Below are 25697 nucleotides of genomic sequence, written 5' to 3'. Positions count from 1 at the left end.
CAGCTACTGAAATTTACACATAAACACAGAAGTCTACTGTTCTTCTCTGTTGAGTTTCTGTTTTCGCACAGAGCTAGAGTTAAGCTGTTACTCAATGTGCAGCCATCATGGAAGTCATCAATCAATACCACAATACTGAAAAAATTAACTGACTTGAAGACCCCTTGCAGCCGGCAGTCTATTTAAATTTCAGAATATTTACTCTAACTTCAGCCTTATGCATGTGAAAATTAAACAGAGAGGCAAATGGACAAACCTGACAGACATACACACAGTCAGTACTACACTACTTAGTCTTTAGAATGGAAATTTGCATATAATTTGCTGACATTTTACAAATGTTAACAGTGAAAGTCTAGGCTTCAAAGATAGGCAATTTTTGCTTCTTTCTGAAAGGACAGACCTGCACAGCTGACACTTTTCTGGTGAAGCAGTAAACAGTTAATACTCACCCTTGGTTTACCATGAAACTGGGGAAAAGCTGGGGAGATCAGGGCTCCCAAGAATGCCAGAAGAACAAGTGTCTTCATTCTGACACCTGTAAGGAAAGAGAATATTGATTAACTTTAATATGTATTATTGAAAATGTCAGGCATTACCTTTGAACTCACATATGTATACGTGTAATGAAAAAACAACTGTTTAAGTTGAACTAAGTCTCATTTACTTCACTGTCAGCAAAACAATTGTAGTCAAGAGAAAAGTTCAGGTATTTAATTATTACATGTACACTAATAATGCAATGATGTACTATAAAGAGACATTAAAACAATGAAACTGGAGCATAAGCACTGTATTAGGCAATCTAACTAGTTAGTAGTCTGGGGGGGGGGGGTCAAACAAACAAACAAACAAAAATGCCACTTATGCAGACAATGGTGTGACTGAAAAATAGCCAAAAAAAACCACTTGATTATGTTCCCATATTGGAAACTGTTCAGATGAATTTACCAGTCCCTGAATATTTTGCTAGTGGCTGTACTGTGGGATTACATTACTACATTTTTTTTTTCATTTTTGTGTAGTGTTCTCTTTCCTCAGACATTGTACACCATTTTTAACTGGTGTCACCAACAGTTGCAGAAGGTATAATTTGACGAGTTTGACTCATCCATTGCTGTGGGCATATTATACACTAATTTTTTGCAGGGAATCCTTTGGCATGACCTAGTTCATGACTGAATAATTTTAAATGCATCAGTATATTACATTTACTGACTAAGTAAATTAAAGAACCATTCTATAAAACTACACTGAATAACATGAGGGATTTGCACAAAAAAGAAGATTGCAAGCAGTGGTTTAATGTGAAGAATCATTTTGTGAGCACTTCAAGAAAATGTATTTATTTTTATTTATTTAAAGTTTGTTGACTGAGAAAGTCTGACTAGGACAGAACCTATTTTCATCAAAGGCCCAGGGAGAAGCTCTCCAGATGCAGGTCTGTGGAAATGTGGGAGGAAACCAGAATACCCAGAGAAAACCCATGTGAACGCACGGAGGACATGCAGACTCTGCACAGAAGGCACCCCAGCCAAGAATTGAACTGGAAAACCTCTTGCTGTGAGGCAACAACGTTAACTGCTGCATCACTGTGCCTCCCAATAATCTATCCTAGGTGTCATGCATGCTTTAAAGCCAATCTGCAGGCATTGCCTGCATAGAAAACATGCATTTGGTTCCGAGCATTTTCAGTAGATATGGGCTTCTACATCTTACTCAGGATTACAGAATCTCTTAGACAGTACAAGTCTTACTACTGTTAGATAAGTGTGTGTATGACTGCTAGACAGCAAGATTGCTTTGCTGTATTTGAATGACTGTTGGGAGCTACAGTCTTTTCAGGACCATGTAGGACATTTATTATTGAACTTAGTGTCTATATTAAGCTGATTTTCTTGGGTGAATGGTTAATTATTCATTTTCCAATTCCCCTCAGCTAGGAAACCGGACAAGTGCCCCATGTGCTTGAAGCACTTTCCTTGTGAACAACTCAGACATGCTCATTTGAAAAAAAAAATGCTTGATTAAAACTAACTGAGAATACATTTCAAACAAGACCCACTAACACAGATCATGATAAGTATTTTTGTAGGGAGTAATCTCCCTGTACTGCCCATGTAAGTTCAAGCCACATGTAACTCAAGTTTTATATACTATACTTGGTTATACAACAGTGAGAAAAGATGAAATGATTTAGAGGTGGCACAGATTGGCCTCACAGAAGTTGCAATCCTGTAGTGCCAACCTGTCAGTATTAACCCTGTGATCAAATGTGAAAAGGACTAGTTGTGTTTTTAGGCAGTTACAACCTGACTGGCTAGTCAAAAATCAAATGTGGCACAGAATCAAGCTGACAGAATTTACCAATGTTTTTGAATTAAGACCACTGTGACATACAAAAAAAAAAAAAAATTCTTCTGCTTTTACTGTACTTGTGTTTCTTCCTACTTTATTTTGCTTTTGCGTCATCTTAAAAGTTCTCAATTGTATTTATTACTGCTTGGTGTAACTCATTCTAAGCCTTTTAGTTTAAACACTTGGGCTTCAGACCAGTTGTTTTACATTGAGAGGGTTTGTGGTCTGCACTGTAGTGGCAGAACAGGTAGCTTACATCCTTCTAAGTTAAGAACTGCTGATTGAGGGCTCAGTGTCTGTTATTCTAGAAGTATATTAATTCTGGTTTAAGCACTTGGGCTTTCAGGCCAGTTATTTTACATTAAGAGGGTTCGTGGTCTGCACTCTTGTGGGAGGAGAGGCTGGACTCTGCCCTTCTGAGCTGGGAATTTCTGGTTGAAGGTTTATAGTGCATGCATATCTGAATTTCTTCTTACTGAAATTGGTACACCTTGTTTGCTGTAGCATAGACTAGATCCAGGCCTGCTGAATCTAGCTTTGTTTGTATGCTTGTTATTTCCCTGGAACGCTAATTCCACCTAAAACGCGGCTTCTCAGCGCTTCTGTGGATCCCTAGTGATATCTGCATTGCTTAATGTACTTATTTCCTTGCTTCGCTTGAAAGAAAGTTACTGTTTGTCGTTTTTGCATTTAAGTTACCTGTAACACATTGCACTTGTTACCTGGCACTTGCTCACTAAAGCAATTATAAGTCAGCACTAAAAATTAAAAGCACTACACCCTCGCTCCCCATTGGCCCTTGTTTTCAATTGTAAAGGAATTCCCAGTATTATTCTAGCATGTCCAAAGGTCAGTTGTCAATCTCCTCTCCGGTCCAGCTGGTGAATATGGGAATCTTGAGGCAATGTTACAACTGCCTCATGTACACAGACAACCCTCTCCTCCTCCCAACAAATTCCAACATATGTGAGAGATGCAACCATATAGCCAAACTGGAGGCTAAGCTCAGTACTGGCATAACCAGTCAGGAGGAGAAGGAAACCACACTCACTACAATTCCAGTCTTACATAGACCTACCACGACAGCAAACCAAACACATAATCACACAAAAACATACTCGGAGGCTCTAAATAAAGATCTGCCTAAGCAGCAGAGACCTCCAAAGCAGGCATCCAAGCAACCGCTACCCCAAAACAAAACACATGCAACACATATCTCACAAAGCCAGTGTGCCGAACAGTCACAGCCCTTAAGGCTAAACAACACACCTGATACACTTGTAATAGGTGACTCTATCGTCAGGCACACTGACGTCCCGCTCACCAGGCTGAACAAGGAGAAGGTCACGGTGAGCAGCCTGTCTGGCGCTAGGATCCGCCACATAACACAAGCACTCAGGTCACTCCAAGGCAAGTACAAATATGACTCAGTCATTGTCCATGCTGGTGTGAATGACCTGAGATGTACCTCCCTGGACTACATGAAAAGAGATATAGAGGAGCTCTCTGAGCATGTAGCCCAGGCTGGTATGACCCTGACCTTGAGTAGCATCTTACCCTTACCAAGAATGATGCCACAATATGAAGACAAGATGATCAATTTCAACAATTGGCTTAAGTATTGGTGTCATTCAAAGGGGATCCAATGCCTGTCAGCTTGGGATGATATGCACGACAAGCCACGATGCTTTGCTAGGGATGGCTTGCACCTGTCACCCCTGGGCTTTTGGATATTGGAAAAGGCTCTTGCTACCCCCATAGTGCCTTTTTTAGGCAAGGCTCAAAAGACAAACCCACCTCCATAGGTATCACAAGGGATAAGAAACTAAGAGTAATGCTACTCAACGCCAGAAGTCTAAACCTCAAGATGCACGCACTCGAAACTCTCCTTAGCATGGAGAACATCGATATCTGTGCAGTAACAGAAACCTGGTTCAGGACTCCCGAGAGCTCCCCAGCACTACCAGGTTATACCTCATACCATGCTTTTCGGCCCCAAAACTTGGACCAAACCACAAAAGGAGGGGGAGTATCGATATTCATCAAAGATACCCACACCTCCAGGTTGGAGGCAAAGCACAAAGCATCAGAGACTATCCATGTGCAACTAACAGTGGGTAAAACTGCCTTCCAGTTTATAGCCTGCTACAGACCACCCTCCCAAACCCAGGAACCCCACTCGGCCTTCCTGAGAACACTGGAAAATATGACGGTCACTCCGAACACCATTATATTGGGCGACTTCAACTACCCAAACAAAGATTGGGAGCATTACTCTAGCTCCAACACCCTTGCCCAAAGGTTCCTAGAATTCATAAACTCAAATGCTATGGAACAACTTGTTACCACTCCCACAAGAGGGGAAAACATACTGGACCTGATCATCACCAACATGGGGACTCTATGCTCCAGACCAGAAGTGTATCCCTCACTGGTAAGATCAGACCATAAACTGATCTCACTGGATATTCACATCCCGACCCCACCCCCTGCCCAGAAAACCACAGTGAAAAACTTCTCTAAAGCAAATTTCACACTCCTCAAAACCGAGGTGGAATCCTTCAAAGCCCCCGGGCCTGTGGAAAATACGGCCCAGACCGCAGAATCCTTTATAAATGCATTCTATGAACACCTTCAGGAATGCATGGATCATGCAATCCCAAATAAAACCAAGACCCAATCCTCCAAAGGTAGACGACCTGTCTGGTGGACCCCAGCCATAAACAAACTATACAATAGAAGGAGGAAGCTACTACATGATAGAGCAAAATCCCAAAAAGGGAAGGCATCTCTGATCAGTATTAGCAAAAAACTAAGGGCACTCATAAAATCGTCAAAGGCCAGCTTCGAGAGAAAAATTGCACAGGACACTAAGGATAATCACAAGGCTTTCTTTAGTTATGTTAGGAACCTGGGTGGGAATTCCCAGATATGCTCAGAATTAGTCCAAAATGACAAAAAATACACTGATCCCACAGACATTACCAACATCCTAGCCAACATCCTAGCTCCACTCCCCACCAAAAGGGCAAATATCTATCCCAGCAGAGTGCTGCCCCCCTGACATCTCAGATGCTCAGGTGGGAGGCCGCCCTCTCCAAAGCAAAAAACACAGCATCAATGGGACCAGACGGTGTCCCAGGCTGCATCCTACATGAACTCCAAGAAGAGCTAAACCCAAACATAAAACTACTGTTCAATCTCAGCCTTACTACAGGATATGTACCCAAAGAGTGGCGTACAGCAACAGTGGTCCCTCTTCACAAAGGTGGTGCCTCAATGGACCCTGGAAACTATCGCCCCATAAGCCTGACTAGCTTGGTCTGCAAAGCTATGGAAAGGATCATCATGGACCTCATAAATAAAGATATTGGGGACCTATAGACACTGGATCCTACCCAGTACGGCTTTGTTAAGGGCAGATCCTGCCTCTTAAACCTGGTTGACTTCTTTGAAACAGTCACCAAGGCCATTGACGAAGGGAAGGTGGTCCACACAGCCTATCTGAACCTCGCAAAAGCCTTCGATACAATACCCCACTCGGGCATTATAGATAAGCTCACCAGCTTAAATATAAACCCCTATGTCACTAGATGGGTTGCAAACTGGCTCAAGGACAGAACCCACATGGTTAGAATTGCTGGAGCCATGTCAGACTCCAAACCAGTTACAAGTGGCATCCCACAAGGCTCAGTCATGGGACCTCTCTTGTTTGGTATATATTTCTCGGAGGTACAGGCCAACATGGAAGGACTGTGGCTGACCAAGTTCGCAGATGACTGCAAACTGGGCGCCATAATCGACTCTCCAGCCGACACAAGCATCCTCCAATAGGGCCTCATAGAAACAGACAACTGGTGCCAGAGCCATGGCCTCAAGCTAAACACCAAAAAGTGTATAGTCATCCCCTTTGGCAAAAACAAAGTGCCCACAAATTACCACATAGGTGGTAATCCATTAAGTACAGAAGAAGTAATTAGGGACCTGGGGACCCAAGTTGATAGCAATCTCTCATTTGACAACCACGTGGCCAAAGTGGTTAGAAAAACATTTTATATATCCCACCTAATCATGAAGGGATTCACATCTAGATTAGGGGAGGTCATCGTGCCTCTTACTCATCCCTCATCAGGCCCATAATCGAGTACAATGCCCCTTTTGGGATGTACCTTACCAAACACCTGCAGCAACTGGAAAGACCCCAAAAGCACCTCACCAAGAGGATCAAAGGGCTCAAACAGATGCCATATGCTGCCCGGTTAAAGAAACTCCAGCTCTACTCAATGGCATACCGCCTGCTCAGAGGCGATCTGTGCCTGACGTATAAAGCCATGTCCAACCCGGAATTAATGGACATGCTACACCTCAGAAAATCCAAATCCCATCGAGCTACGCGCTCGAGAGATTTGAACCTCAGCACTGAAATAAATAGGACATGCTGGAGGGACAGATTCATAACCCAGAGGCTCCCTTCACTTTGAAATAAAATCCCAGTCCAGGTTAGGCAGAGTCCCTCACTGACTCTCTTCAAGAGGAATTTTGATGAGTGGATGGGAGATCGTAGGTTTACCTCGGGTATCACTTCTGTGTCACTGTTAGACAGAGGTGCAGTATACTAACCTCGAAAAAGGGCATAGCAAAATTAATTTAAAATGGGTGGCGAAAGCCAAACACACTCTGGCTAGGCTTGTAAATGCCCTAGGGCAGATAGCCTAGTATGAACCTATGAACCTATACAAGCTACTCCCAGCAATATGAAGGGCTCAGCGTATTCAGGGATGGGTTGTTTTACCTTTTTAAAATGAAAGCTGTTTCAGCTGCATGTTTTTAGAAGGCTGGGAAATACTTGTGCTGGAATTGTACATGGAAAATTGTTGTTGCTAAACAGCAACCTTATGTAACTTGGGAGTGAAGAGTGTTATTGAAACAGCATTGCACAGTTTGCAGTAATCAGATTACTGTATATGTAACATTGTTTTATGTCACTCAGAAAAAGAAAACAAATGGATAAAATTCTTGTAAATAAACATTGAGGTTAGTCATATAAAATTCAATTTATTATTACTGCAGGAATGTCATTTTTTTCATCTGTGAGGATTTTTGTGACATTTAAAAGTTTTATTGTTATAAAAGTCTGCTATATGCTAACAACTCCAAATGGCTTAGATGCTATGAAAATATAAAAACTGATATTTTTCTCATAGATCACACTCTTCAGTTTTCTCATGATTACAGAAAGGATTAAGTACAATTAGCATGCAGGAAAGGCCTTGAAAAGCAGCATATGCACCCAGGTCCTGTACAGCAACATTTGAAGGGAGGGTTCCAGCTGTTGGAATAAATTGAAAAAAAAAAAAAAAACATATTTGGGATTCTGACATTTACCATCTTTCTTTGCCTGCAGTATCTCCTGTTCTGAATGGAGTGGCTTTGTTAGACAATACAACAACAGAAGAGTAGATTTACATAGGAAAATACACTGTACGCTGACAATTCATGTCAGTGTCCATAGACCCCACAACATATTTTTTTTCATGCCATCCAAGGATACTTGATAAGAACTGATTTAGAATTTTGACATCTTACACACACACACACACACACACACACACATATATATATATATATATATATATATATATATATATATATATATATTAATGTATAAAATGTCTCTTTCTCTAGGTAGAAACATATACATTCTATACATATTTTGTGTATATGGTCTTTTTATCATTAAAAGTCACGCTGTATAAAAAAAAATCTAATTTTTATTCAAGTAATAATACAGCATATTGATGAACTGTTTCAGAGGTCATATTATATTGTTAATTACAGTTTAACCACTGAAGAAATGGAAAGACTAAAACAATTGTTGAGGTTACCAGATTTGTTTTTAAGAACTCAAGACGTAATAGATAGACAATTTTATGAGCAAAGGTGCTTAGTAATTCTGAATCAAAAAATTAACACGAATTCCAGTTCGTCACTCAAAACAGCTCAGTATTTATTTAAGTGCGTTCAAGTATCAGTACACTTTTCGTCAAGGCTGAGCTGTTTTGAGTGATGAGCTGGAATTCGTGTTAATTTTTTGGTTTGGTTTTTGACACTTTTTCTTGGTTTGTCTTCGTTTTTGTCGACATGGATCCAAACTCGCCACCGACAGCTGTCTCCACTCCTAATGGGAATGAAGGTGATGGCAACTTGATGGCATTTATCGAATTGTTATCCCAAAAAGTGGATAATCTGTCTCAAAGGCTCGAAGGGGCTACAACTTCACAGCGAGACCAGCGGGGTCTTAATTTACAGCGAGAACCACGGGGTCCTAATTCAGGCGGCAATGCAGTTTCTGTTCCTGCAAACACTAATGCAGGTTTGCAGGGTGGAGGATCCTTTTTTGGTGAGGAACCAGCAACGTCGTCGAGGACCTGTATTCGTAGAAGCATCACAGCTAACGAAATTAGTCCAAGACACACTCAGGTAGAGAACCACCAGATGGATAATAATAATGCCACACGAACTGAAAGTTTGAGTGCTTGGGTACAGAGATCTTTTTCGTTTTCTGAAGTCCACTCGAATAATGGAATAGAAGTCGATCAAGGGGTAAGCATGGATTTAGCCTCTAAGTTGTCTGTGTTTGATGATAAACTGTGTAAAGTACGGAAGCTACAATTGGAAGTAGCGTACTTTAGAGAATGTATTAATTTGAAGATAATCCCGAAGGGATTTAGACAGTGGCAGTTCCCTACTGGGCTCATTGAAGGATCAGTATTTCATAAAGCACTGATTTCCCTCTTCGATAAACACGGGTTTGAACTTTTGGACTTATTTTGTACCCATTACCAGTTTATGGTCGATGACTTGTTGGCTGAAATTGAGGAACTGGATTCCTCAATAAAAAATGATATGAGTTTTTCTAGGTACCGGTTCGAATATGACCGTATTTTTGTTACTATTGATCAACACCTATTGAAGTTGAACACTACCAAAATAAAGAAAATAAAACGGGATCTCAAGGACTATGGGGCAGGAAATGCATACCCAAATCCCCCAAGCTCCCAAAGAGGAGCATTTGTTAATATTGACAATAACAGTAATGCCCCAGGTGACAGGGTTAATGACAATCAAGGAGCAGAGACTGATATAAGGGATTCTTTTAATACTAATGGCACTTACTCTGGGAACAACCAACAGGACAATCAAGGGTTTATTCGTCGGAGTGAAAGATTAGCAAAAAACACCAAAAACACCAATACCAATTTTTCTGCCCTAAATAATGGAGGACAGAATAAAATGGGAGGTAACTTTAATGAAAGAAATTTTCGAGCCCCGGCCTCGAAGCCAGGGACACAGAACAACAGGAACATGAAAAACAAAAAGAAAAAATGGTAGTTAATAATGTTCTGGATGTTTTTTCTGATGAAGAAACTCAATGTAATGTATTGTTTAATTCCAGTCATGATTTTAAGATTTTTAATTACACAGATATGATAATTTGTACAGAAACAATAGATTTGTTGTCAAAAGGGTTTTCATTTGTCCCTACTGTCCAGCTAGACGTAGCTAACATACTAATTCATTTAAACATTTTCACTAGGAAACTTAATCTGTTGGTATTAATGGGTGAGAATTTGAATAAGAAATCTGACTACTACGTTTCTAGTGTCTATAACCCCCCGTTACATCCACTCATTGCTCTCTTTGAAAAAGTAAGTGAAGTTGACTTACAAAATTTAAATAAAGTTAAACCAATACCTGGACAAATAAATAGGTATAAACATAATGTAAGTAGAGAGGAGAGGGAGGTCTTGAGATTTCTAAGTCAGGCCCCAATTCGTATTATGAAACCTGATAAAGGTGGGGGCCTTGCTATAATGACCATCGATGACTATAACACTAGAATGTTAAACATCTTGGACAGTGACACTTATGTGAAACCCGCTATGAGTGAGATGCATGGGGCATACAGGAAGGTTTCAGCTTTAATAGCGGAACTTTATATTGAAGCTAGAATTGATAAAAGCTTATACATTTTTTTACAGCAGCCAGCACCTAGAGTTTCGGTCCTTTTCGGAATCCCTAAAGTACATAAATGTGTGAGTAACCCACCCATGAGACCTTTGATTGACGGGAGGGATAGTATTACCTACACATGTGCTAAGGTAGTTGATAAAATTTTACAGAAATATATTAAAAATGAGTGTCAAATTTCAAAAGATTCTTGGTCATTTTTACAAGCTATTAATAACTTAGAGTTTTGTCCTGATAGTGTTTTTGTTACGGTAGATGTAAAGGACTTATACTCCTCCGTCCCGCATGATGTTGGGATTGAATGGGTTTCATGTATGTTAAGATTATTGTATGCACCTACTAATGAAATTAAACTAGTGGAAGAACTGATAGATACGGTCCTTTCTTATAATTACGTAATGTTTAATGATGTTATTTACCATCAAAAAATTGGAGTTGCAATGGGCTCCCCATGTAGAGCAGGACTGGCGAACCTAGTAATGGCATACTGGGAAAGGTCTTTTGTGTTGAACAGTCCAGATTTTGGAGATAAAATATTGTTTTATACGTGTTTTCTGGACGATATATTTATATTATTCCAGGGAACAGATGATGAACTTAGTGGTATGTTAGCACTGTTCAACACTAGTACTGATTTCCTTAAATTTACATCCTATTCTAGTAAAGATAGGATAGCATACCTGGACGTGGACCTAAGAAAGGAGTATGATGATAGGATGTTTGTTTCCAAGATTTATAGGAAAAACACCTACTCCAATACCTTTTTGCATTACACTAGCTGTCATCCTACACACCAGAAGAGATCTGTGGTTAAGGGACAGCTAGTTAGGGCAGCCAGAATGACAACTAAAGATGAAGAGTTTGAGGAAGAATGTACCTTGATGATTAATTTCTTTCAAGAGAGGGGTTATCCTTTACATTTTCTTCAGGATACTGTTAATGAGGTGCAGCATAAAAGGCTTGTAGAATATTATGTGCCAATATTGAACAAGGTAAAAGGAGGGAGGATGGTGCCTAGGGTAAATAAGGAACTTACTAATACTAATGGGTTTATATGTACTTTCAATATAGACTCTTATAGAATAACGAATATTATTATGAAAAATTGGGAGTTCCTGATGAGTGACCATCACCTCAGAGATTCATTTCCAGAGGGACCAAAAATTATCTTTAAGCGTGGTAATAACTTGAAAGAAATCCTACAAGCTAATAGTCGAGGATTCACCACTAAAGAGGGGATGTTTAAGTGCAATATGTGTAGGGTTTGTAAACACATTGATGAAGGCTGTAATTTCAAAATAGGCAGCTTGAAATACAAGACCAAAGGGAGGTTTAATTGTAGCAGTAAACAAGTAGTATACCTAGCTAAATGTATACTCTGTCCAGCATTCTATATCGGTAAAACCTATAGAAAGCTTAGTGAAAGAATATACGAGCATATTTACTGCATCAATAGAAATAAGCTAGAAAATGCATTAGCTAGACATACTAGTGAGTTTAATGGCCATGAATTTAAATTTAGGGTTATTGAGCAACTGGAGAAAGACAGAAGGGGAGGACCGGAGTCTTTGAAACTTGAGAGGTAGGAACTTTTATGGCAACTTAGGACAAATGCCTGCCAATACCCAGGCATTAATGAAATGTGTTCTATTATGTGCATTTTAAGGTTAAAAAATCTAATTAGGTAATATAATAAAATATGATAATATGAAATGAAATAAATACAATACAATAAAATAAAATGAATCATCCAGCATAAAATAAAATAAAATAAATAAAACAAAATAAAAAAAAAGGGGACAAAATAAAATTAGATAAATGAAAAAGTGGAGTTTTACCCTACCAAACAGTATAGATAGGTGTGTATATACTAAGATTAATGTATTACATTCTTTTATAAGGATCTATATGCATACTTTCTACTGGTTCCACATTGTTCATGCATTTTATTTGTTAGGACATCCATTTTTGTTTGTGATGCATTTTTGTATTTATGTATATGCATATTTTTTTTACTTTTTATATATACATGTTTACATACATTTTTCATCTTTAATGCAAAATATTTATTATTAAATGTTAGGGTCTCATAATATGTGCTTTTAGGAGTAGTTAAAGCCATAATTTGAGCATATTAAATTATATAGTTAATATACATTTCTAATAACTGCATTGCTTTTTGATATGAGTACATATATATTTTTTGATGTTCCGAATAGTGACAATGTTTCACACATTTGTATATGTTTAAATAGTTATACTTATGTACATCATTTTATAAGTACAGATTTAGCCTATTGGTTTTAAGTATTTTTAAAATTGGAATACTGGGGTTTATTTGATAAGGTATGTTTGTCTGAATTATGGCCTGTGATTATAAAAAGAGGTTAAATTGATTAATGGTTGTTATATTTTTATTATAAATAGCGGATACTAGTTGGTTTCCGTTTTTTCTGTAGAAGTTAGGGCAGTGGCCTTGACGAAAAGTGTACTGATACTTGAACGCACTTAAATAAATACTGAGCTGTTTTGAGTGACGAGCTGGAATTCGTGTTAAGTTTTTGGTTTGGTTTTTGACACTTTTTCTTGGTTTGTCTTAGTAATTCTGAATGCCGAAGCAAAGTAAAATAGAAAAGTATATAATTTAAATAATGATTTTGTTTTCTTTACAGTTTATGAAGTTTTTAGGTAAAGCGTGATACTTGGCTTTATTACTCAAAACTAACTAAATTACCTTTATATTTTACATCCGAATTTTTGGCTTTTTCATAGCCTACCAAAAATAAATAAAATTTTACCTCAGTTATTGTCTCTGTTAATTTAGTGTATTTCAATATAAGAAAAATTTGTGCGTACCTTATGACAGAAAAAAATACCAATGTTACTCTATTATATTCAAGGTACAAGACTTGCCTAACATTATTTGGAGTTACCTATACTTTTGTGTTACTACTAATGTCAACCATTTCTATGGCTCTAGCCAACGTTATTTTGGAATCAGAGCTATGTGCTGCTAATAGATAATAGTAGCGGTAATGGGTATTTGATAGAAACAGAGAAATGCTATCAAAAAAACATTTTAGTTTTAATTGTGATTTTTTTCCATAACCAAAACGGATCGACATGGAACAGAGTTTGTCAGCCATCCTGGTAACCATTTGAAACATTGAAATATCAGGACCTGTATTAGCGAGTCCCAAAAAGCAGACACTGAATAGTTGAAAGATTGGGCTTACATATATCAAGTCTGAGATGCTATTTTTTTGAATATCCCCATTTCACCAATGTATGAGGATCTCCCCTGCAAAAAGAAGCTTTAAGGAGAAGTGCGATTTTCAAGATTCACTCTTGTCCTGTGTTTCCGGTCTTGCTTTTTTGTTTTATTTCAGCTTTTCAATAGGGAGCCTTTTGTCTTCCTAAATGGTAAGGTTTTCCTGGAAATGCTTGAGAGATAATATATGTACTGTGGTGCTTATTTTAATGAAAAAGTCAGTATTTATACATGATATATTTTAAATTATTATTTATTTGTAGTGGAGATGTCCATAGTTTCTCTTTTTTGAGAAACTACAGAATAATAGGTTTGGACTTGAATTTATCTTCACCCACCAGAGGGAGAAATTTGCTCCTTCTTGATGTTTTGTTAACTAGACAAAGGGGAGAAAATGTGGTATCAGAAATTCAATAAACATGTACAAGTGGAAATGCATTTGCCCCTAAAGCAGAATGCATGAGCTGATAATGATCAAGAAAACTGTAGTTGAGAAATATGTTTTGAAAATTATGCTAGGAAGTTCCTATCTAGGTTGATGAAAATAAGTATTCTAAAACAGTTTAGAATTACTGCCACTACTATCAGTCTAAGGTAACATGAAGGGCAGTTGTAGTGAAGAAATAAAATGAACTTATTCTTAGGAGGCTTGGGACTTAGCCAGATAATAACAATAAACTTTTTTTATGTTAGAACACAATCTTATGAATAAGGAAATAAATGTTATCCAACAAAATTAGTTTAATCCTTATACAAGGCTCACTCTTGTTCAGATATGTCCTTCATCCCTGTTAGCTTTGTAGCTTCAGATTACAATTGGAAGAGTTTATAGGTTCATAGGTTCATAAGTGTTTACTAGGCTAATGACCACAAGGGCCTTTTTAAGTCTAGCCATGCATCCCAAATCTCTGTAAAGTTTCCATACCCTTGATAAATGTAAGCAGGGATTTGGGAGATGAAACATTTACAAGCAGGGGCCAGGGAAATGAACCATTTACAGTTGCCTGTCTCCATTAGAGACATAGGTGCCAAACCAGGGATGAATTTCCTGTTCCCCATCCAATTGTTCAAGTTGCACTTGAATTGGGTTAGGGAGGAACGCTGCTTCACATGGATGGGGAGCTTGTTCTGTAGATGGGGTAGTCTCTGGGATACATAACTGTCTCTCCAGTAGGTCCTATTTATATCACAGGCAAGGTTTACATCTTTAGAATGGGTAATTCTGGTGCTGTTTGTTTTGTGGATATGCAGGAGGTCCATTGGGATGGGGTCTGACAATGCCCTGTATGCCAGGCACAAATCTCCCTTCAAAAAACTGTATGAGACAGAATACAGGAATAGGGCCTTGAGGCGGTCTGCATAGGACATTTTACTTACACCCTATATTCTTTTGGTGAGGAATCTCTGTGGACATTCCAATTGTTGAATATGCCTGGTTAGGTACATACCAAAGGGGGCATTGTACTCAGTGATAGGTCTGATGAATGCTGAATACAATGGAACAATGATTTCCTTGGACTTAGATACCATACCTTTGTTTATAGGTTGTGCAACATAGAATGATTTCCTCACTACTGTAGACAACTGATGGTCAAAGGCTAGAGTACTGTCTATGTGTGTCCCTAAGTCCCTGACTACTGGGTCAACTCTAAGGGGTTTGTTGTCAATATGGTGGTTACCAGGGGTGGATAACTTCTCAAAAGATACTGTTATGCATTTCTTGGCATATAATGTTAGTCCATGACTCTGACACCATTTGTTTGTCTGTGTCAGCCCCTCCTGGAGAACATTTGTGTCAGTGTGGAATTCAATGACAGCTCCTAATTTGCAATCATATGCAAATTTAGTCATCTAGAAACCACTGACATTGGTCTTGACTACAGAGAAGTAAATGCCGAAAAGGAGCGGTCCAAGGACTGATCCCTGAGGGACTCTACTTGTGAGTGGCCTCGTTGTAGGGGTGGACTTCCCAATTCTAACTTCCTGGGTCCTGTCTGTGAGCCAGTTGGCTAACCACCAGGTGACATATGAGTTTGTACCTAACCTCTTGAATTTGTCAACAATGCCCCAGTAGGGTATTGTGTCAAATATCTTGGCCAGGTCAAGGTAGGCAGTGTGAACCATTTTACACCCTCATCCATTGCTTTGATTACCTTCTCAAAGAAGTCCACCGGGTTGAGTAGGTATGATCTGCCCATGATGAAGTCAGACTGGGTTGGGTCCTGTGTCTGGAGGCTTACTATATCTCTGTCAATCATTTCAATGATAATTCCTTCCATGGCTTTACATATAAAACTAGTGAGGCTTATGGATCTGTAGTTTCCAGGGTCTGTAGATGGCCCACCTTTGTGCAGAGGGATAACTGTTGCTGTTCTCCATTCATGAGGCATGAAGCCTGTTTGGAGGCTACAGTTAAATAGTAATTCCAGAGGTCCTGATAGGTCATGTTTCATGCTGTTTGGAAGGCATCCTGGGATATTGTCTGGGCCCACTGATGCAGTGTTGTTGGTCTTAGAGAGAGCATTAAGAACCTGTTCCCTAGTGATAGTAGGGGAGTTATATTTGATGGTATTTCCTAAGAAAAGGCTGGGGGTGGAGAAAGGGATAAAGCTGGTGCTGAATTTATCAGCCAGAAGGTTTGCTATATCTTCTGGCTCATTACAGGTGGCTTCATTTACAATGAGCTCTGCACACAATTGTGTATTGCCTCTGAGGTTGTGGACATAGCTAAATAATGCTTTGTGGTTGTCCTTGATCTGGGAGGCCAAACTTACCTCAAATTTGGCTTTTGTAGATTTTATTTGTCCTTTGAGTTATTTGTTTAGTTTGATGAGAGTGCTTTTATCCTGCTGGGTGCTGCACCTCCTAATTGTTGCCATGATTTTCTTCCTTCCGTTATACAGCCTATTGATTTTGAGACTCCACCAGGGTGGTTTGTTTTTTGAGTTAGTTCTGTACTTCTCCCTGGTGGGTACAGCTGCCTCTATGCAGCTATTAACATGCTAGTACAGGGTTTCTGTGAGCAGTTATGCATAGGCAGCAGTGTTCTCAGGGGTTATGGGGGCTTGAAAATTTACCAGGTTATTACTTAATAGCAAGAGGTTAGCCTTAGGTTAGTTCCTGAATATTCCAGGTTTAGCTGGAGGTCCGGGTTTTATTCTTACTTCAAAGGAGACCATTTTGTGGTCTGACCTTACCAGAGAAGACATTACAGTACGGGGGTGTGCATCATTCTCCCATATTAGTGAGTATGGCTGCATACCTGGTTGGTGTATTGACTACCTGGTTCAGGGAGTTTGTGTTTACAAAATCCAGGAATCTCTGTACCTGGACGTTTGGTGTTATATAGGATTCCCAGTTAATAGTAAGATAATTAAATTCACCAATGAATATGGTATGGGTTGGATGGTTAATGTTTCTACTAAGTTTAAATACACAGTATGGATTTCCTTGGTCATAGAGGGGGGGTACTATTTTTCCTCCCCTTTCTCCAAAATCAGTTGTTGGTGCAACATTTTGGCCACCATTATGAAAGGGTACACATAAGTGCCATTGATTTGGCATTCGCTAATATACTAAAGTCAAATCTGTTTAGAAAAATAAAGATGTGTAATCCAGCAAAACACTACACGTGTTTCAGAAAAGGAGAGTTATGTTTTGAACTTACAACTTATACTATGTTGGTAATATCATCAGGTAATTTAAAATACATATCTTCCAACTTCTTATTCTTCTTTCAGCTGTTCCCATTAGGGGTCAACACAGCTTATCATTTGTTTCCATTTCTTTCTGTCCTCTGCATCTTGCTGTGTCACACCAATCACCTGCATGTCCTCTTTCACCATATCCATAAACCTTAAATTAGGCCTTCCTCTTTTCCTCTTACCTGGCAGCTCCATCCTTAGCATCCTTTTTTCCAGTATACCCAGCATCCCTCCGCAGCACATGTCTAAACCAATGGAATATTGCCTCTCTGGTTTTCTCTCTAAACCGTCCAACCTAAGCTGACCCTCAAATATACTGATTCCTAATCCTGTCCATCCTTGTCACACCCAATGCAAATCTTAACATCTTTAACATTGCTACCTCCAGCTCTGACTCCTGCCTTTTTGTCAATGCCACCATCTCCAACCCATATAACATAGCTGGTCTCAAAATACATATCTTAGAACATTTGCATGATATGCTTAACTGCAATTTTACTAGTACACTAGTAAAATGTTTTGAAAATCATGCAGGTATCTCCAAATGTTTGAAATTAAAAGTCATGCTTGCTTTAAAGAACAGCAAAGTTCGTCTTGGAAACAAAATTAAGATGTTTGAAAAGAAAATGGAGGGAGCTTTCATTACTGAGTATGAATCTGCTCTTCGTTTGGTGACTGCGCCAGAGTGACAGAGTTATTTTTGCTGATTTCCAAAGCCATCCACTGCTAAAAAAACAAAAAACAAAAATAGGTATTATTTAAGTTTTATTTGCACTTTACTGACTGAATTTTGTTTAACTACAGCATTATTGTTGATTTTTCAATGTATTTCTGCACTTTTTTAACCTAAGAACTGTACTATTACTTTAATATCCCAACTGCATTGTATTTGCTAAAGTCAGGTCTGCCGAATCTAGATTGTGTGGTTTCTTACACTTGGGCACTATACTAGCCATCTTAAATTAAGAGGGCATTTTTTCTGCATTCTTGTGGCAGAAGTGCATAGATCTGGACCTATTTGAGTTGGGGATTGCTAGAGAAAGGCTCATTGTATGCTTTCCTAATTGGTAGATAGCATTATAATTGTTCATTTGTGCTTATATTTAAGCCTTGCATTTGCACAGTGCTGCTCTCTGTGCAGCAGTGGTTGGCAGTGCCCTGTATAGATGCAAATGCCTTGAAGATAAGTTTTTCCTTAAATAACCAGCAGTACAACCATTCATAGCCATCTGCTGCTCTAGGAATAAATGAGTTGTATGCTGAGCAGCATTGTTTTATTGGTTAACCTTAGAATCTACTAAGTATAGCTCCCATTCATAGTCTGTGGGTTACCAGCACAGTCCAGTCAAGTTAACCCCTTCCTTTCCCTAATAAAACATAAATTAAAAATCTGCTGTCATAAATGGACAGTTTCCCATCATCTCTCTGGCCAGCCTGATGGATATGGGCATCTTGAGGCAATGCTGCAACTGTCTCATGTATACTGACAACCACTTACTCCTGAAACAAACTAATACTGTATGTGAGAGTTGTAGTTACACTATGAAATTGGAGACAAGACTCTCACATACAGACAGGTTGTCAGCACACACATATCATTTTCCACACTAAATAAGGACTTGACACATAAACCAACAACTGTAGAGGTACTCACTAGTAGCTTACCAAAAGCCCAGAGACCTCCCAAATGTTGCTTGCAGAAACCACTATATACATACAACAAAGCAAACAACAACCGCAATACATAATAATGCACACATCAGTGTCTCAACAAACAAACCCATAAGGCATAACACCACAAAACCCAACATACTGGTCATAGGTGACGCCATAATGAGACACACTGATGTCCCCCTTACCAGGATGGATAAGGAGAAGGGTATGTTTAGCTGCTTGTTAGGTGCCAGGATTCAGGTCACACAAGCACTCAAGACACAGGTACCGGTATGACTCTGTTATTGTCTATGTGGTTGTGAATGACCTCAGATGCATCTCCCTGGACTATATGAAGAGAGACATGACTGTGCTCTCAGATTTTGTCTCACAAGCAGGTACAGGCCTAGCTTTGAGCAGCATTCTACCCTCACCAAGAAAGATGCCACAATACAAACAAAAAAAAATGATTAACTTTAACAATTGGCTTAACTTCTTTTGTTAGTTCAAGGGGATCCAATATCTGTCAGTATAGGAGGACAGGGTCGACAAGTCATGCTTGTTTTGCCAGAGATGGTCTGCACCTCTTCCCTCTAGGCTTTTGGATATTGGCAAAATAATTAGCCACCCCATTGTGCCTTTTAGGCAGTGTCACAGTAACAAACCTGCCAACATCAAAAACAAGCAAGTGGAATAACAGGAAATCCAAAGGTGTCAAAGCATACACCCGACTCCACGGCAAAGTATTCACCAAAAACTTTATTCCAGACAACAAATACAACGAGGATTGAGCGCTTTCGTCTCAAACCTGGAGACCTCTTCAGAATCAATTAAAACAAAAAAAAAAGGTTGCCATTTTATACATACCATTACCTTTAAAATTGATCATTATTCAATTAAGAATGAATTAATCAGTTAAGAATGAATTACAATAGGCTTTAGTCCTAGTAATTGTTAAACCATTGCCATAGTTAACCCTCTACAGGCTAGGATAACAATAAAAAAACCCATGAATAATTATTTAACTTTTTTTCCTTTTTCTTACTTTTATGAAAGGCATTTGTGTACATAAAAAAACATAAAATTAAACATAAAATTACTTAAAAATATTCATGTTTTTTTTATTGTTCTAATAATGATCAATTTTAAAGGTAATGGTATGTATAAAATGGCAACCTTTTTTTTTTTTTTTTTTTTTTTTGTTTTAATTGATTCTGAAGAGGTCTCCAGGTTGGAGATGAAAGCGCTCAATCCTCGTTGTATTTGTTGTCTGGAATAAAGTTTTTGGTGAATACTTTGCCGTGGAGTCGGGTGTATGCTTTGACACCTTTGGATTTCCTGTTATTCCACTTGCTTGTTTTTGATGTTCGTTAAACCTGCCAACATAACAAAGCCTTCTCTTGATAAACTCAAAGTACTATTGCTAAATGCAAGTTGTCTTAACAAGAAACTGTACACCCTGGAAGCAGTCCTGACCTTGGAAGATGCTGACATCTGTGCAGTCACTGAGACATGGCAGTCACTAAGACATGGTTCAAAGTCGCAGAAAGTTCCTTGGTATTGCAGGGCTACAACACCTTCCATGTGTTTATACTACAAACTGAGCAGGAAAGAACCAAAGGAGGAGGTGTATTCATCTTCATAAAGGATAAGTACACCTTAAGACTGGTCAAACAGACCAGTTTGATGCTCTCAAAGTATTCCATGTCCAAATAACCAGAGATAAAATCCCCTACCATATCATCACTAGCTATAGGTCCACCACCATGAACCAATATATGCATAGCGATTGCATATCTGGACTTACTGGAGTCACTTACCATATAGCCTGACACCTTACTCATGGGTGACTTTATCCAACCACTGACTGGGGAACATACACAATTACAAATATGCAGGCTCAGAGGTTCTTGGACTCTAATATCCTGGACATAGTACTCACTAACATGGGGGAGTACTGCACCCTCCCCCCAGTGTGATGCCTTCCTTGGTAAGATTGGACCATATATCAGTCTCTTTTGAAATAATTATAAGGCCAGGTAACCCATCAAGCTCAAAAATGCTTAAGAATTTTTCTAAGACAAATTACTTCCTACTATGTGATGCAATAAGAAATTTCAAAGCTCTCCTAAGCCAAGAAAGCATGGATTCCTACGCAGAGGTGTACACCAACACCATGTATAGCCATATAAGCAATTGTAGAGAATTGGCTGTACCAGACTAGAGTAAAACCAGGTCTTGCCGGAAAAAGCAGCTACCCTGGTGGACCCCTGGAATTAATAGGCTATATAACAAAAGAAAGAAACCAATATCCAAAAATAGGTGGGAGGTGGTTTAGCAGATGAAGAAATTCCTCACTAGTCTAAACAAACAAATTAAAGATCTTGTCAAGTCCTCCAAAGCAAATCACAAAACAAAAATATCCTCTGTAGCTAAGGAAAATCACAAGGCATTCTTAACTGAGTCCATAATCTTAAAGGGAGTACCCAGCTAAGCACAGAACTGGTTGTGGATGGCACCACGCATACTCAACTAGAGGAAATAGCCAAACTGCTACCTGACAGTTTGGATCAAACTTAATCCTCCGGTCCCCACCAGTCATCTCCCAAAGTATATCTGCCATAATTCCTAAACCTGTTATCTCAATAGAACAAGTCATATCTGAGCTCTCTAAGGCCAAAAACATGGCATTATTGGGACAAGACAACATCCCAAGTTGCCTTTTAAACAACTTAAAACATGATCTAGCAGACCCACTTGGATCACTAACCACAGCTTCCAGACAGGCTATGTTCTGGCAGACTGGAGGACAGCAACTGTCATCCCCCTGCACAAAGGGGGACCATCAACCGACCCAGGGAATTATAGACCCATAAGCCTGACTAGTCTTATCTGTAAGGCCATGGAAAGAATCATTATGGACCTTATCAACAAGGACATAGGTAATCTCCAGACACTGGACCCAACCCAGTTCAGATTTGTTAAGGATAGATCTTGTCTGTTAAACTTGGTTGACTTCTTCGAGAAGGTCACCAATGTCATGGATGAGGGAAAGGGAAAAACTGTGCATGTTGCCTACCTTGAACTAGCCAAGGCATTTGACACAGTCCCCCACTCAAGTATTATAGAAGAATGCTCTCAGTTGGTAATTAACTCTAATGCCACCAGGTGGGGGAGCCAATAGACTCACTGACAAAACACATAACTGTCAAATGGGTGAATTCATCATTAGCAAAAGGCCAGTCAGCAGTGGTGTACCTCAGGATTGTGTGCTGGCCCCTTTACTGTTTGGAATTGATTTCTCAGAAGTCTAGGCAAACATGGACAGTCTGTGGCTGGCCAAGTTTGCTGATGACTGCAAACTGGGAGGAATTATTGATTCAATGAATGATACTAATGTATTACAGAAAGGATTAACGCAGACAAGTGATTGGTGTCAAATCAATGGACTGAAACTAAATGCAAAAAATGTATCATTATTCCCTTTGGGAAAGCTCATTCCCTGATAATTACAATATAAACAGCAACTCCCCTAACAGTAGAACCAGTGGGTTGTGATTTGGATACTTGGGTTGATAGCAATCTGAAGTTTGACCACCATGTGTCCACAGTAGTGAGGAAGTCCTTCTGTGCGGCATATCTCATAAGTAAAGGCAGATCAAAGGACATTATAATTGCATTGTACTCGGCCCTCATCAGACCAGTAATTGAGTACAATGCACCTTTTTGCATGTATCCCAATAGATACTTGCAGCAGCTGGAGAAACCTTAGAGGTTTTTCATCAGAAAATGCAAGGTACTCAAAACAAATCCTATGCGAAATGATTGAAAGCCTTATCACTGTATTCTGTCTCCTACAGGCTATTAAGGAGTGATCTGTTTCAGGCTTACAGGGCAGTCTCTGATCTGGCCCTGATGGAAATGTTATACATTCATAAATCAAACTTCATTTGGGTCACTCGCTCCACAGATCTTAACTCAGCCTCTGACTTGAACAAATCATACTGGAAAGATAGATCCATCTCTTAGAGATAACCCTGTCTCTGGAACAAGCTTCCCATTCAAGTGAAGCAGGACCCTTCCCTGACCCTCTTCAAGTGCAACTTGGACCAATGGATGGATAAATGTAAATTCACTCCTGGGGTGGTGCCCATATTCCTCATGGACAAAGGCAGTTGGTATTAATTACCTTTCCCTAGGATCATACCTCTGTGAACATCATTCACCTAGCTACGGATAATTGGGAAGCTCAAGATAAATGTGGCTAGGCTTGTAAATGCACTTGGGCCATCATCCTAGTAACCGCCTATGGACCTAATGATTTAAATACAATAGTGGCTACTAAGGCTTTAGTTTTAATAAGTAATTGATTGTGAAGTTTATGTGACTAGATTCTGTTATTTAAAAGATATGCTTCAGGAATATTCTTTTCAATTTCTCATTTATATACATTTTGCAGATTCATTTTTATGAGCTCCCCTAGCTGTCAGCATCTTCAGCAGTTCTTATATCAACTACCACCTCTCCCCTTAAATCTCTGCTTAGTACTGGAATTAATAGTCTCCAACATAGGCTTATCTGCAGTAATACACTTCTCACATGCATACTTTTGATCAGACGTAATGTGGATACATACACTTCTCGCTCACATACTTTTGATCAGATGTGATGACGATGCATCCACTTCTCACTAACATACTTTTGATCAGACGTGATGTGGATACATACACTTCTCACTCACATACTTTTGATCAGACGTGATGTGGATGCATACACTTCTCACTCACATACATTTGATCAGAAGTGATGTGGATGAATACACTTCTCACACACATACTTTTGATCAGACATGATGTGGATGCATACACTTCTCACACACATACTTTTGATCAGATGTGATGTGGATGCATACACTTCTCACACACATACTTTTGATCAGACGGGATGTGGCTGTATGCACTTCTCATATATATACTTTTGATCAGACGTGATGTGGATGCATACACTTCTCACACCATACTTTTGATCAGACGTGATGTGGATGCATACTCTTATGCTGTAGCAAAACATTGCTAGAAACGTTCTTGTATGAATTACATTTCTATTTTTTTTTTGTTTTTGTGCACCATGATGTCAAGACAACTCATGGCACAACTGTCAAAATCATGGGGAAATGCTAGAAAGTCAGTGTTACCGTTAATATATTCTATGAAAACTTGCAATTAAGATCTTCTCTATGTAAAAATAACATTGATAAAATGACTGTAAAATACAACTTACTTAAACAATTCATGACAGTGCAGAAAATAAATTTCCCAAAAATCCATTACTAAATTAGCAAAGTTGGGGACCATGATACCTCCCATAACCACCCCAACCCTTTGCTGGAAGTAATGCTCTATGAAAAGAAAAAAAATATTTCTTAATACTTGTTCCATACATTCACCCTCAAATTTTATCACTTCTGCTGTATAATTGCTGTCCTTTAACAAAATGTTGCATGCTGATTCTACTCCTGTGCCCTGGGGCTAACAGTGTAAAGGAACTTGACATCTATTGTGGCTAACAGCTCTAACACTAACTCCTACCTCAGAGATCTTCTCTGAAATGAAAAGAAGCTCTCAAGTAAGACCTACATTTGGTGACTATTTTTTTCAAAGCTAAGTCTATAAAAACAGAAACAAGTTCCAATTTGGATAATTTATCTGCTACAGTTGATCTCAACGGGGGCTCAACTGCATCATTGTGGATTTTGGGGATACCAAAAATAACCCCAACAATAGGAACAGGAAATTGAAAGAAATATAGTGCATACAAATGTTTTTCATGTAACCTGTGAAGCTATATGCAGGAGGGTACTGCAAAGAGCACTTTTGGCCCTACATCAAAGACTGAAACAATACTAATTTCATGAATTTTAATCATACTTTGACTTAGGAATGGGGTTCATTCCCGTCAAGGTATTAGAAACCCAAAAGACTTGGAGAAATTAAGCCGAAGGACCAAATATTTACTGTAATAATACCACCAGAACATATTAGCCTGAGAAGTATTTTACTTGTAATTCTACTTATGTTGTTTAAATTGCCACATGTCTGACATGTAACAGTTTTTATGTTGGGAAAACCAACAGACAACTAAAATCAGAATATATACAAAGATGCTTATTCTGTCAAAAAAGAAAAATGTTTTAAATGTGTTATATAAACATTCCACTGTATGTAATAACTTTAAAAATGTTTTATTTGTCATTTTGGAATATGTGACTATTAACCCTAGAGTGAGTAACAGAGAAGATGAGTTGAACTATGCAGAATATAAATTGTAAGTGATACTGGATGAATCTGGGGAGGGGATATAATAGTAGTGCAAATTATAAATGTGTGTTAAAAAGGAAAATAATCAAGCCCTAAATAAATGAATTGTATTATTCACGTATTCTCATTTTAAAATATTTTAAGGTATATATGTTTTATGCTCTCATATATCTCAAGCTTTTGCTACAGTTTCTTTCACTGATTATGTGATTTTGAGTTAAGTGACCTGAAGGATATTTAAAGGCAGAATTGTTTATGATAGATTTTAGGTCTGATGAAGTCTCTTAGTTCTGTTGTGTGATTTGTATCAGACAAACGAGCTAACACATAAGTGAATAAAACGTGGATTATGCTGTACTGACA

General features: G+C 38.7%; 1 protein-coding gene across 2 annotated transcripts in view; it reads right to left on the bottom strand.

Moving 5' to 3' along the window:
- Window positions 1–25697, bottom strand: part of SERPINF1 (serpin family F member 1) — a 210083-nt gene that overhangs the window by 149614 nt on the left and 34772 nt on the right. For both annotated transcript variants that reach the window (XM_044054367.1, XM_044054368.1), the window contains exon 2: window positions 453–538. In XM_044054367.1, coding sequence (XP_043910302.1) covers window positions 453–530 — 78 coding nt within the window. In that variant the 5' untranslated portion in view covers window positions 531–538. The remainder of the gene's footprint in view (window positions 1–452; window positions 539–25697) is intronic.

The sequence above is a fragment of the Protopterus annectens genome, chromosome 13.part0 (genome assembly GCF_019279795.1).
Source record: "Protopterus annectens isolate FY-2018-M chromosome 13.part0, PAN1.0, whole genome shotgun sequence".
NCBI classification, from domain to species: domain Eukaryota; kingdom Metazoa; phylum Chordata; order Ceratodontiformes; family Protopteridae; genus Protopterus; species Protopterus annectens.
This window is presented reverse-complemented; position numbering and strand designations above follow the sequence as displayed.